Raw genomic sequence first — 14,595 nt, 5'->3', positions numbered from 1 at the left:
ACTCAGCAGTCAAGTGTTCCTCAAATGCACTGACGCAAATGCACATTACTGCAAGCTGTGTCCAACACACATCTCATCAATAATATGCCTCATCCAACTGAGTTTTCCCTGAAATTTGATTTTCACCCGTGACATTCTGTGTACTGATACCACAATCAATAGGAGAATTTGTGCTGGCAAAAAAAAAACCACTTCAATTTAGAAATCTGTTTTTTTTCTTTTTTTATGGGAGGCAGAAATGTTTTCACAAGACTGTGTAAATACTGACACACAATTTTTTTCACCTGCGCAAACACAAAACAAGTCAGTTCTGTTGTTAATCATTTCAACACAACACATTCCTTTGTACAAATATAACCTTTAGACCGTGGATGGTCCTCAACTCATCATGGTTCTGCTTTAAAAAGCAAGCAGCACTGACCCTAGTTCAACAACAACTTACACATTCTGCCAGTCTCTTACAATGAACCCTTTGAAAGATGTTATGAAGCACAAGCAGATTATTGAAAAGATCTCTTCAGAGTAATTTTTGTCACTTGTTGGAGTGCATTCACAACAGAACAGTAACCTAGCTAGAAGTACCTCTGTGTTTAGGGCTTTTAATCATCATCAAAGAAGCACATTCTTATAGATGTAGAACAACGTTTGCAGAGAAATATCCATCTTCACTGACGTTCTAAGTTTGTGTTGCTGAGAAAACTGAGGTGAGGTTATAAGATAACTTTAGGCAATTTAAATCTTTCAAACGTGCTAATAGTATATCATGTCCTTTGTTTAATGTCTATTGTTGCACACTGTCCAGCATCATTATATCCTGTTCAGATCAAAGTAGGCTCATTCTCTGCAAAAGTCCTTTCAGATACAATTTTGATAAAAGGCTGAATTAAAAACAACAGAAATCAGACACAATCTGTCATATTAAAACGTTATTTGACAAAGACAGTTGCTGAAGAAAGCTCTACCAGCTTTAAATTGTCCTATTTGTGAAATAAGGATTCTATCTGTTCGTTTCTACTTTTCCCTCTTTACGCAGCATGAATAAAGGACTGATAACGTGTCCAATATGAAACAAAGACGACAATGCCGACTTTCTCACGGTCAAAATGTGAATCAGCATTAATACGTTATATATTTTCATTCACAAGCTAAAAATGATGATAAATTATTCCAATGATTTCAAGGTTCTTTAAGCCTACCAGGGCCACATACTGAATGGTTTTCAGCACTCTCAGAAATATGATGAAGCAGTCACAGCGCTACAAAATTTAGATATAATTTTCCCACTTTAAAAAAACAACAACCAGACCAGATGTACTCAGTTTACCAGGGGGGGGGGGCTTTGCAGACAAAAGCTCCTCCAGCCTTTACTTTACAGGTCACCACTCTAATTGCCTTCACAGCGGCGAGTTCAAGATTAAAGCGAGTAACTCCACTCAAGGTTGGAATATTAAATACGTGGCGATGCGTGATCGTCATCATTAAGTGCGGGCGCTAAATAATTGCGAGGTGACCACAAAGCGACGGTCGGCACGGCGTACAAAAAAAACACACACACAAAAAACCCACCTAATTTAACCGCGTGCGTTCACCTGCGTGTCTCCCATTATAAGGGAGGCGGAGTCACGCTCGTGCACACGATCGGCCCTCAACCTGTAAGACCTGTGCGCGAGGAGGAGGAGGAGGAGGAGGAGAAGGACAAGCGCGCGAGAGAGAGAGAGAGAAAGGCAGCGAGGGGAGGGGTAGCGAGCCGACATAATTACAACACGGAGCTGTGAACTATCTGTAGATTAACCACACACACACACACAAAAAACAACAAAAAAAAACAACAACCACCACCAGAGAGATTATCCGCCCCGGTGACTTGCGCGCAGGTAACCCTTCCTTCCTTCCTTCCTTCCTTCCTTCCTTCCTCACTCCGGACCAGATGTCTGCGTTGTGCCGCTGAGGAAGAAGCGCGTGTTTAATGGCATTTGGGAAGTCTTCGCGTCGCTCTCCGGGCGGAGGAGGAGACATTACGGCGCGAGGTAGCTAACGCTAGCTCGCTAACAAGGTCAGTTTGAATTTCAGGTCCTGTCGCTCTCGCAAGGTGCAGCGTCCTGGAAAAAAAAAATAAATGCCGCCCCCCTCCCTCTTCCTCCTCCTCCTCCTCCTCCATGTCATGTGTGCTTAGCCGGGCTCGTTTACAGATTTGAGCCACGGGCTCCGGTCGGCTGACAGGACAGGTAACGAGCTTGTATTTTGTCAGCCGCACACACACACACTCTCGGTGTTAGCTTTGCTAGTTAGCCCCACTCAGAGGGTCCGCTCCTCTTTCGACTTTGCTGTTTCCACGGGGCGAGTTTTTTTTAATTTTTTTTTTTTTAATAACTGTACTCGTAGTATCGGCTAACTTTTTTTTTTTTTGCAAACGGTGTAGGTGCAAGTATTTTTGAACGGGAGCTGGGCGTTTGCGTGGCGGATACCCCCGGCGCACAGCAGCTCGTTTCCGCCCAGAATAAAAAAAAAAGCAGGTGCATCTCTGCGCTAAGCGATGGACGGATGCAGGGTAGCATTCAAAACGCAGACACTTACCGGGTGTGTGGTGTTTTTTTTACATTTTAAGCAATACCTCCTCCTCCTATTAAAGCAGAGTTTATTGTCTTAAGGTTGGGCTGCTAAATGATGTATCAAGGTTGAACGTCGTGGGCGGCGTTGTCATTTTTATTTTTTTTTTTTTACAAAGGCCTCGTCCAACAGGAGGAAAAAAAAAAAAAAAAAAGGGGGCCCGGTGGCTAACGTTAGCTGTAAGGACAGCGAGTGGCTAAACGAACCGGCTTTACCGGGACAGCAATTTTTTCTTTTTTTTTCCTGTCAAGTCTTGAAACGGTAAACCGCGATGTTGATGTTTGTTCAATCGCGCGTCAGATTTGACACACTGCCGTCAACCTCGGCATCTTGTATGGTTGCTCGCGTTTCACGGAGAAGGATCGGGTTTAACCTGGTTTTTACTACTAGCGCTAATTGGCGTGAACATCCCGACGTGTTGTGAACTCCCCATCGTTGCCATTTGTGACTAAATCAGTTCGTATGACTGAAGAAAACCAGCCGACAACCTCCATTTTTATTTTATTTATTTTTTTAACAAAAGGCTACTTTTCAGATGAAAGAGATTTAGCCTGCGTTGTCACAGTTTCACAATTCACTCTTGATTGGTGCTTTAGAGAGCTATGAATTCATGAAAACACACCAAAAATGATGTGTTGACTTGCAGCTCTGGGGCTGTGACAGCATACTGTGGGTTTTCCTGTAGCGTTAAAGGAGTTGCTCTCAGGTCACCGTGCCAGTTTAGACTTTCACTCAACCGAGGCCGACTTGTGCGTTTTACTCTCCACATATTTCATTTTCTTTGCTGAACAGAGTAGAGGGCAACACAAGGGAAACATCCAACTGCAAAGCAAGCTTGTCTTGTGGATATGCTTGTTATTCAGCTCATGCACTATCTAGAGGCTGCTGGATGTGGTACGTCAATTCAATTGGCCCTGAGTGCCACTGTGCATCGCAGCCCTAATTATTTTTGATGGTTTTCAAGTTTTAACTACTGTTGAACTGCAGACTGCGTGATGGATACGTGGTTTGTAAAACGGTGTCATCCCTCTCCCCAGTAGAGGAGGCCTCAGCGTGAAATGGGCAGAAATCCCCCCCCCCCACACACCTGTGTCATTGCACTGTTTACCATACACACAAAGGGCTTATCATAGAAAGTGAAACAAGTTTGTGTTAAATAGTCAACATATACGCTCTTTAATTTGAAATAATGGTGTTGTATGTGACTCTGCAACATGTATCAACAAGAAAAAAAATTCTTGATTTAACCCTGGCTTTTGAAATTGCAGTCTATTTAAGAGTGCCATACAGCTTGGCCTTTATGCCGTTGCAAAGAAATGATCATGTCAATAGCTATGACGCACAGCCATCCCCTCTGTGAGCAATGTGAACTATCAAAAAATAGGCTTTGACTGTCTTTGTGATAAAGTACATGTAAAATTTTTATTATTTTTAAGTTTTAGCCAAGGTATTTTAAGGTCAATCCTCTCAACAACAGATGACATGGCTTCATCTGTACTCTTTTTTTTTTTTTTTTTTTTTTTTTTTTTTTGTTAAGCCACGTTTTGACTACTAAGCTTTTCCTCAAATGACACATCCAAATTACTGTTGAGGTTTGCTCATCTTAAATGCACCCTATTATGCACATGTTGCATTTTAATGTTGTTTTTATTGTTCATTTGAACACAGCAAATCAACATATTAAAACGTCTCATACTTCTTAATGAGATGTTGTTTGACTTGGATTCTGAATTACTCGCACACTGTGAAAATGAGAACGTGATAAAATCTAGGCCACATTGTGAAGAGCTTACTTTGATGCTCAGATGTTGCTTTTTTTTCTTTTTCTTTCTTGTGCGTGTTTGTGTTTGTGTGTGGCAACAGCCTGAGGTGAGGTGTAGCGTTCATTTTGAATTAGATTAAGTTCATGGGTAAAAGCTATTTGCATGTAAATGTTTGTTTTACATTTAAACACAAATGGATACATGAATCAAGCAATGTATTTTGTCTTTACACACAGCTTGCAGATTGTAGGCTATTGAAAATGCAGTCATTGAGTATTCTTGCATGAACATGTGTCCCTAACAGTAGTATTTTGTTTTTGGTTGAGTCAGAAGAGGGCTGGGGATGGGAGTGGTGGGGAGGGGTAGGGTGGTGGTGGTTTATGCTGTATACAGCCCACTGAACTGCCTCCAGTAGATTAAAATCCCACAAAAGGAGCATGTCTCAACTGGCTGATGGGAAAAGTGAGATATAACTCAATGCTCTGTTCATTTGTGATTTGGTGGTGAAATTAGAACAGATAACCTTTGGGTTACAGTTATTTTATTTGACTTTACAATAGTAGCAAAACTAAATTACAGATCTGTGAAAGTGTAGAAACATTTGTAAAATACAAATGTTACTCATGAATCATAGCAGAAGTGGATTAAAAACAACAACACATAAATGTAACAGTTTGCCTTCAAATATTCAGTAAGAATTTTACAAAAATATCTCTCTTTTAGATTGTAAACAACAACAGTAACTTAGTAGTAGTGAGATTTGGATTCTGTATAAAATCTGAACAGTCCAACTAAACAGACTCCGTTGCAAAACTTAAGTGCACAAACATGTGCCAAGAACAAAAAAATGTACCCCTCAATCTTGTAAACGTCAACAGTCATGCAAAAATAGTTTGCGTTCAAGTAAGGTACAACATCCAAAACCATTTGTGATATTTTCCCCTGTGTGGTCTTCAGGAAAATAGCTAATCTCAAGGCAGCTTCCACTCACTGCTTTATGTAGTTCAGTCAGGCTTAGATAGGGCTGTGTAGTTCTGCTCAACCAGACGTCTGTGATCGAGGTGTAGTATTCTGCAGAAGATAATGTGGCTGCTAACTTTTCACAATGTTCATGCATAAACAGGAGGGCTCTCTTTGAAATATATTGCCTTTAGAGATGTTGTATCTAAAGTCTAGCTTTTTAAATGAGCTGTGTAACGTCTTCCTTCTAAATTTGTCTGCCCTCAAATCCCTAGCTGTACAAAATATAATGGCTTCGGTAATTTCCTTTACATAGTTTTCTTTTCTTCATATGGAGTACAGCTTGACAAAGATTCAAAGATGCTGTGCTGAGTCAATTTAGTATGTCTGCAAGGTTTCGAACTCCTATTAGCTTTTGAGTTCTCCTGGTATCCAACCAGGTACTTCTGCCTGAGATGGTGAAATAAGTTTGTTGTATTGCCCCCTTTTCCTGTTCTAGTGTTGTTGCACCTCTTGCATATTACCATGGTTTGTTGAACCCTGGTGTTTTGTAACCAAGCTACTATGAGCTACCGTTTTCTGTATTATTATGATTGATATGTAACGGCACACCACTACTGGAGGTTACAGGAGTCATGTGGATGGAAGTTGATTCTATGTTATAGTTTTCCCAGCTGACAGATTCCTGAAGTAAATATTAATCATTGCCATTCACTGTAAGTAGACTGCAAAGATTGCACAGCATAGTTTGTTGTCATCTTACATGCATTAGCCTGCATGTTTTATTTAGTCATTAACTGGAGATGTTCTACTGACACAGTAGATTTTCCCAGCAAACAGTAGTAACTGACTGCAGCTGCCTCTGTATGTAGGTTTATGGCCACTGGGCAGGGATGACTCATAATTTATTTTTTGAATACAAAAGCAGTGGGCTCCATGTCTTGATAGCATTGGCTGAGCTGTGCACCGCTATACTGATAATGATTTTTACAATTGTATGATCGGACCTGAATATACTTGAAAAGACTATAATTGAAAGTTGCAAAAAAAAAAAAAAAAAAAATAGCTGTTAGTTGTAACATTGTTGACTCGTTAACAGAAGACTGAGTGTTGATTTTCCAGAAATGTCACGGAGATAATGAAATGACACAATCTTGTTTTTTTTTTAACTGGCTTTTCCAAAGATTGAGTTCTCTTTGTTAAACTGTAAAGGCGAAACACAGTTTCCAAGCACACTTGTTTCATTCCCGTAAGATTCAAGCTTTATAGGTCAATGTCTTGTAAGCTTTTCACAAATGTGTTTCACAAATTTTTGTCCTCTACCGTATGGTATAAGCACAAATTCTTCAATGTTTGAGTTAAAGGTTGTGGAAAAACCTTAAAGGAGGTGCCGGTTTAGGAACATTCTGATCAACCTTCTTTTTTTTTTTTCTTTTTTTTTTTTTACCTTGACACCAATCTGAGCCACAGGATGGAGGTCTTCACATAATCTTTAGGATTTACCGTTTCAGTTCCCACAGAGATTGTGATCAATCCCACCTGCAACAGTGTTTTCTATTGAAAATTGTTCAGCAGGGAAAATCCAAGTCATTCAACTGTTGAATAAGCAGCGTTGGAATACACGACTTGCATACAAGCCTCATTTAAATAGGTTTCAGGAGTTTAAAAAAATATAGCCTCACACAGTAGCAACTAAGATTGAATAAAAATGTTATGGATTGTGTCCTTGTCTTTTCAGATAGTTGAAGTACCTTCCGACAGGAACAGGGATAAACCAGATGTTTGAGTGTCGGATGTCAGAGCAGCCGGGCTTGCGTTATTGTCGGGGATTGGAATGGTAATTTGTCTTCATGTTCTTCAGGTTTAAACAAAATGTATGTAATCAATTGTCTGAGTGGTCTTAAAGGAGCGAGAGGGGGAGAGAGCCAGTAGGTGAGTGAGCGAACAAACTAATCTGAAGCTTTGATTTATTTGCTTCTGCATTTGGAGGCATACAGTTTACTGGTAGACTGTGCAGTTGTATGCATGGTTGATTTCAGTAATGACTACCTCTCACTATGATCATTAAATGTAATGAGACTGTGAGGCTGAGCCTCTGTTACCACCTATATAAAGTAAATGTATGGATGTTTGGTGTTGGTTGCTGAGAGATCCCTTTTCAAGTGTCACAGGGCTTAGTTCAAACTGTGCAAAACATTCTTCTTGTTTTTGTACAAACTGGCTGATATAATGGCACAGATAATTAATATGGCATGTATTTTAGAGCAGGCACTATTTTAGAGTGAATCAGGTGACGTCACAGCCTTTTGCCAATCAAGCATTAGGATTCCTGGCAAATGGCTGACCCTCCTCTGCCCATTTGATTGCTACAGGATTGGGGTTGGCTGGGTCAGTACTATGGAGACTCTAATTCCAACCCCCGGGGCACCTAATTAAAACTTACAACCAAGACAAACAACCTTTGACACTGCCGCATCTCATGAGAACCACTGTAACTCAAAAAGTGAAAATCAGTAGGTGATCAATGTGTTGTTGTTTTTTTAGTTTTTTTTTAATGATGTTTATTACATTGAAACTACAAATGTCATAAGAAATAAAAGTTGAAAAAATATTTGGTGCCATCTGCACAAACAATCTTAAACTTTGGTTACATTTATATTTCAGTAGAAACGGGTAATGTATTGTTTAATATTTATAAAATTACAGTCAAGCAAATGGTACACTTAGTGACTTTTGTACACAGGAGAAGTGTGTTGTAGTTTTACATTCTTCTTAATGTAATGAAGCCATGACCCAGCACCATCCTACGCTGCGGTAGCACCATATACTACTTTCAACCTACAATGTTACTTGCGTAATAAAGTATGCAACGTTATTTAGCATTCAATATGTAAACTTAGTTGGCAGAGAAATCCTAAAAGCACTTCAAATGGGTATCTGCAAAAACTACTATGTAAGCAGTAATACTACTTGTACGTTTGCACTGCTGTTTTGATGTATGTTTATCACACTCATGCTTTTTTTGTTTTTTTTTCTCCCTTCCCACCCCCCAACATAGCGGGCTGACATGGCTGTCTAACAGGCTGCCAAAGATCTCTTCATGGATCCCAGAGGACAACAAAGAGAAAGCGCTACATTTGCGAGCATAACCAATCACTAGGGAATCTAACCCACAAGCATATCATCAGACTGACTTCAGTGCATGTGGCCTCTTCAGTTGTTCATAGACATCTGTTGGGCAGCCCAAAGGCCTATTGCTATGCACTGTAAACGGAGAGACATGAGCTGCGGGGATGCTGTGAGGAGCAGGCTTCTATCGTGCAGGACTATCCCCCTGGTAATAGGGCTTCTGGCGACCCTGGCCCAGGGCAATGTGCCAGAAACGCAAGAGACACTGGTGGAGATAATGTCTGTGGAACTGGAGGCTTCCATGCGGTCCTCTGTGCTCTCAGAGCTCCAGACTGCGGCGTCTTCAGTTGGTGAAGGACCACCTATAACTGTCCCAGATTCCTCTGCAAAGAACGGGGGAGTGCCCACAGGCATCCCGGATTCCTCGGCAATCGTGGGCCAAGTGTTCCAGTTGAAAGTTCCACCAGGACCGGCTCATGCGAGCTGCAGTGTCCATGTAAGTACGCTTCAGATTTGATGTATCGAGGGGGGAAAAAAAAGAAGTCGCTATTGAGATAAATCTAGTGCTGATTAGATGTGACTGTTATTTGCCATGTAATCTGAAATCACTCATAACATGAAAGTCAGTCTGTCTTCTTTTTATTTAGAAGGGCCCTATATTTGTTGAAACTAGCACAAGCCAGGTATTATTTAAGTACTAGCTTAAGGGTTTTCACTAGATTGTGTCATAAAATAACAAATATACAATATGTATTTATCCCCAATCTGACTTTTTAATTGAAAATGATAAACCAGAGATTGAGTTTTCTGATTTATAATGTGTAAAATTGATTATTGTACAGAATTTAAATGATATCCCCATTAACACGTGCTGCTCTTTGGTCTTGGCCTATAATTGAGGTTTTGGTGAACTTCAGTATAGTCTGAAAGAAAGCAAAATGGATATCGGTGAATTGTCAAAACACAAATATTGCTACCTTTTTGGTCCTTTTATGTCTCCTCTGTGAACTACACTGGGCTCATGGGCCAAAGTATTTTTGTGTCACTTTACAAATGCATAATATTTCATTTTAAGTGTTCAGTTTTGATCACTGCTGATTGAGGCTGACTGTGTTGCAATTTGTTCCAGTCAAATTCGCGGATGAGATGAGATTATTATTATTGGCCCAAGTGGTGATTCAGAATGATATCCTGTCATACAGTAATAACTCAAAATGATGAGTGATGATTCACACAGTTATTATGAATAGAAGCTCACTCTGCTTCCTGTTCAAATTTGGAAAGATTTGATAAACTGAATGGAGTAGGGGCTGGGGAGAGGGTGAAAGCATTTATGCTTTTACTCTACATATTTTTCGGTTTTGCATTCATTTTTATTCTAGTTCCTGTTTCACCGGAAGCTTACTCAATATAAAATAGAAGTGAATGCAAAGTTATATGTGTGATCATTTATTCACACAACTAAAACCCCAAATGTCCTATTTACAACTTCAAAAATGTACTCTTGTTTTTTTTTGTGTTTGTAACATAAAATTGAAGCGGCTTTTCAGACCAAGTATTGACTTTAATACATCAGTTGGGTCTTTTGTGAAACATTTTATTACTTTTGATGCATATCGATCACTTTTTTTTTTCTCTCTCATTATCCTCGTGATGTAATACATTAATGTTGTTTTTCTTTTCCCTCCTGAAGCTCACTGAGATGGGAAAGGAAACTTTACCCTCTTGGCTATACTGGGACAAAGAAAGCTGCACTCTAAGAGGTTTGGCCCTGGAGCAAGATAAAGGTGTGTATCATATCAAGGTGTCGGGCGAGGAGATAATTGAGAAGACTAGCAGCCAAGTGTTCCCCAGTACTGTCTTCTCTATTGAAGTATACCCAGAAGAACGGGCAGACACTGAGCCTGCCCTGCTCACTCTACAGTCTGATATCGGTGGCCTGCAGCCTTTCACCTGTGGCTCTGAGGAGCCTGTCACTGTCCTCACTGTAATCTTGGATGCTGACTTGACAAAGATGGTTGCTGAGCAGAGGGTCAACTTACTGAGCATTATGAGGAAATTCTCTCACGTGCCCCTGGAGCACATGAGGGTGGTGCCTGTAGTCAACAACCGCCTTTTTGACATGTCTGCTTTCATGGCTGGACCAGGAAATGCTAAGAAGGTGGTGGAGAACGGGGCCCTGCTGTCGTGGAAAGTTGGATGTGCCCTTGATCAGGGCAGCATCCCTGACATTAGTAGTGTTCAGTCCTCAGCAAAGGATGGGACCATGTCATCCCGGCTCGGGTACCCTGTGGTTGGCTGGCACATTGTCAACAAAAAGCCCCATGGAGTGAAACGGGTAAGGCGGCAGTTGTACAATACTCCTACTCCAGTGCCCTCCCTGCTTCCTCCAACTGTCCATCAGGAGCCCTATTCACGTGTTGTTCCCACGCCGACTTCACCCTCTATTGCCCCGGCAACGGAGAACTTCGCTCCCCCTGTCCGAGGCCCTCTGCCTCTTCCAGTGAAGCCTACTATGAGGGTCAGAGATCAGATAGCCCATACACCTGTCTTAGGCCCTCCCCAGCCCACCAGAGTACTGGGAACTACAAGCACCATCCCTATTCAGCCTACCATGACTCGGCCTACATTTGTGGAGGCCACGGCTTTGCCAACACCACCAAGCACCACCAAAAGACCCAAACCGACTGCCACAAGGAAGCCCAAGAGGCTCAAAACCTCCACCCCAGCTCCTCGGGAACCAAAGTCCACCACTGCTAAACCACCGAGGCGGACAACTCCTCTCTCTCTGGCTCCAGAATCAAATCAAACTCCGGATATTCGCAACCCCATTGATCAGGTGACTGCATGGGTCGGCACGTACTTCGAGGTTAAGATTGCTGCCGATGCATTCTATGACCACGAGGACGGTACTACTGACAAGCTTCGTTTGACCCTGAAGAGGACCCCCAAAGAAGCAGTGAGTGAAACATCCTGGATTCAGTTCAACAGCACCATCCAGCTTTTGTACGGCCTTCCAGAGGAGCAGCACGAGGGGAATCATGAGTACTTCATGTTGGCCACTGATAAGGGTGGGAAGAGCATAATGGATGCATTTGAGGTTCGAGTCAACCGTTGGTCCTCCAATGACAAACCATCAGTTGTCTTTGCAGCTCGATTTCATGGGGACCCCAAATCTTTAAGCAACGATGTCCATAAGAAGATTCTTTTGACCAAAAAGCTGGCTTATGCCCTCGGGGATAGGAACAGCAGCACGGTGACCCTGAGAAGCATCACGATGGGCTCCATCATCGTGGAATGGACCAATAACAGCCTCCAGCAGAGCCCTTGTCCAAAGGACCAGATCGCAGTTCTCAGCAACAGAATCTCTGATCCCCAAGGGACACCGAAACTGGCCTTCGTCAAAGCCATGGAGCCCGAATTCAAACCCATCAACATCTCCATTCGTGGCACCAATAAATGTCAGAGCTACACATTTATTCCACCGGGAGAGGTGCCTGCGCCGGTTCTTCCGACGGCTACCCCTTCACCTGGGACCGGTCGTAGGAGCAGCGACGACGTTTACCTTCACACTGTCATTCCAGCTGTAGTGGTAGCAGCCCTGCTGCTCATCGCTGGGATCATTGCTATGGTCTGCTACCGCAAAAAGCGCAAGGGGAAGATGACTATAGAGGAGCAGGCCACTTTCATCAAGAAAGGAGTTCCCATAATATTTGCAGACGAGTTGGATGATTCCAAGTCACCGCCGTCCTCCAGCATCCCTCTTATCCTCCAGGAGGAAAAGCCCCCACTTCCTCCTCCGGAATACCCCAATATGGGCGGCCCCCACAGTACCCTGCTTAACCAGGATCTGCTGGAGTACTCGGTTTATCAAGATGACGATCCCAACGCTCCACCCTACCAGCCCCCCCCACCATTTACTGTGCCCATTGAGGGCAAAGGCTCCCGACCCAAGAACATGACCTCGTACCGGTCACCACCTCCGTATGTGCCTCCCTAACGCACGCCAGAGCTTTCAGTTTGGAAAGCAGGTGCAATGTAGGGATGCTTGTCGAAAACTACTACAGGAGTAATTTTACATTTGTTCAATGAAATGGCTTTGACTTTGTAGAGGAGCAGGCAACCATAACCATAATATTTGACCATCATGGATAAGACAATGAATCGTACAATTCTACTACTGGCACAGGGCAAACGGACGGAGAACAGTTTGTAATTCCAGCACTCTTTTTTTTTTTTTTTTTTTTTTTTTTGGTGTCCTTCAGATCTGCTTTTGACTTCTTGCATATTCTTTTTTTTTTGTCTGATTTTGCCAAGAGGAGTCAATTTTATCTTCAATGATGTACTATTTCTATTGTATAGAAAATAATAAAGAAGCAGAAAAGACTGGAGCCCACAGGGTCTTTGAGCAGATGTCGCCATGACAACAGACTTGAGGCTCTCCCTCACAATGTTAAATCTTTGAGTTCTATATCACTCTTATCTGTCCTTCGGCTAGGTTTACTAAGATTTTGCACCTGTTATTTCAGGAGGGGAATGAAATACAAAAACGCCAAACTGAAAGCATGAAACATTTTACTGACACAAAAACCTGTTTGTTTCTTAGACATCGATCTTTCTCTGTTCTCTTATATGCTTTGCTCCCTCTTGACAATAACATGCAAACCTTGCACTTATGCAAATTCTTGTTAAACCTTGCACTATGTGTCTTGCGCAGAATTGAAAGCATTAAGTGGTAGTCCAATAAGGGGGGGAGAAAAAAAAGTTATTTTGTATCCTTGAACTCACCACACGACTGAGATTCCTCTGGTACTTGATCACTAAGGACATTACACAGATCACGCCTGTTGTAGATGTAGCCTAATTAAGTTACAAAGCAAATGATGCTTTTTTTTTTTTTTTTTTTTTTTTTTTTTTCTCCTTTCTTTCCCCTCCTGTTTTCTGTTAATGTGTACCACTGAACCTGCCTGTGAGATGACTGGTTTTGCTGTTGCCAAGGTGATGTCTGTGGTCACGAGGAAAAACCTTGTAAGGTCGCTACAACGATAACGAAGAGGCCATTGGAATGCTGTAAAGTTCACAGCAGGGGGAGGATTGGCGACGTCGTCAATGAGACTGGTCCACTGTCTTGCATTCAGTTGGTTTTATTGGTGTGAGGGGGAGGGGATGGGGGGAGAGAGGGAGGGGGGGGGGGGTCTTGGAGTACTGTATTATCACTGCTCTGCCTCTGGGTGTTGCACTGTTTGGTTTAGTGCACTGCCTGTTGTCAGTTCAGATGAGGCATGGGGACGAGGGGGATGTACATAATTGTGTGCCTGTGAAATTAAACGACTCCATAATGTTAGTGTTTTATCAGTAAACCTAGTTGGAACGGGAGGGGGGGGGGGCAGCAGAGCGGGAAATTATTTTATTTTTTAATTGTATGTCTAGATTTATGATCACGATCATTAAAAAAAAAAAAAAAAATAAAAGGACAAAAAAAAAAAAGACTTTATAGTTTGTGAGGGTATAAAAGACCGTTTACTTGCCCATCACAAAAAAAATAAAGCATCGTGTCAATATGACGGGGGACAAAGAAACCACAACAATATGTGAATTATGTACATTTCATATCTGATATCACCATAAGAAAAAATGGTTAAAAATCTAATGTTTTTACTGAGTTTTTGATACAGTCTTAAACTTGTTTTATGAAAATATATTAATAAAATGTAATACTATTTGTAAAGCCTCAAAGATGGTGTACAGTCTCATTTGTGTGAGAACATGGAACTCCATTAAACCTGTTTTGAGTGGAGATGCGTATGTATGTAGATCTACTAAAGGGCTGACAAATTACAACACAGTCAATTTAATGTGTTGATGGGACTGTCATGAAATTCTTCTCATCAAAATAATTACGATTAATGAATTGTCTTTTTCTGTTTGTTTTATGCCACTATTATTCCTGTTGTTATTATTATTATTATTAATAATAATAACTTGTATATATATTTGGTATATTCAAACTATAGATATCATTGAAAATAATGGGTAAGAAAGTCAGAGTAGAAAATGTACTGTGACGGTGCTAACTCTCCACTCGTGTGTGATTTAACCACAGCGGAAGACGCAGGGACAACAGGATGGTGCCATT

At 41.6% G+C, this 14,595-nt stretch overlaps 1 protein-coding gene across 5 annotated transcripts; it reads left to right on the top strand.

The window, feature by feature from the left end:
• Window positions 1-1,659: 1,659 nt before the first annotated feature.
• On the top strand, window positions 1,660-13,619 carry LOC138193141 (dystroglycan 1-like). 5 transcript variants are annotated; one of them, XM_069140992.1, is made up of 4 exons: window positions 1,660-1,874; window positions 7,069-7,167; window positions 8,389-8,955; window positions 10,153-13,619. In XM_069140992.1, exons 3-4 carry the CDS (start codon window positions 8,533-8,535, stop codon window positions 12,457-12,459), a joined length of 2,730 nt encoding a protein of 909 aa, XP_068997093.1. In that variant the 5' UTR covers window positions 1,660-1,874; window positions 7,069-7,167; window positions 8,389-8,532; the 3' UTR covers window positions 12,460-13,619. The 5 variants fall into 5 exon arrangements, with proteins under 5 accessions (XP_068997093.1, XP_068997089.1, XP_068997094.1 ...); XM_069140988.1 differs by having other exon boundaries at window positions 1,660-2,053; XM_069140991.1 differs by lacking the exon at window positions 1,660-1,874 and adding an exon at window positions 2,080-2,225.
• Window positions 13,620-14,595: the final 976 nt, after the last annotated feature.

This window comes from Embiotoca jacksoni, unplaced genomic scaffold, assembly GCF_022577435.1.
Source record: "Embiotoca jacksoni isolate LCO1_2020_lvr unplaced genomic scaffold, fEmbJac1.0.p SCAF_9, whole genome shotgun sequence".
NCBI lineage: Eukaryota > Metazoa > Chordata > Actinopteri > Embiotocidae > Embiotoca > Embiotoca jacksoni.
The sequence above is the reverse complement of the archived record's forward strand: the minus strand, read 5'-3'. Positions and strand labels throughout refer to the sequence as shown.

What these genes read in the sequence shown, in the direction of transcription:
- LOC138193141 (XM_069140993.1), top strand. Translation starts at nt 8,533, where the DNA reads ATGTGGCCTCTTCAGTTGTTCATAGACATCTGTTGGGCAGCCCAAAGG. An exon ending in ATGCGAGCTGCAGTGTCCAT is followed by an intron (nt 8,956 to 10,152) that starts GTAAGTACGCTT and finishes TCCCTCCTGAAG; the next exon opens with CTCACTGAGATGGGAAAGGA.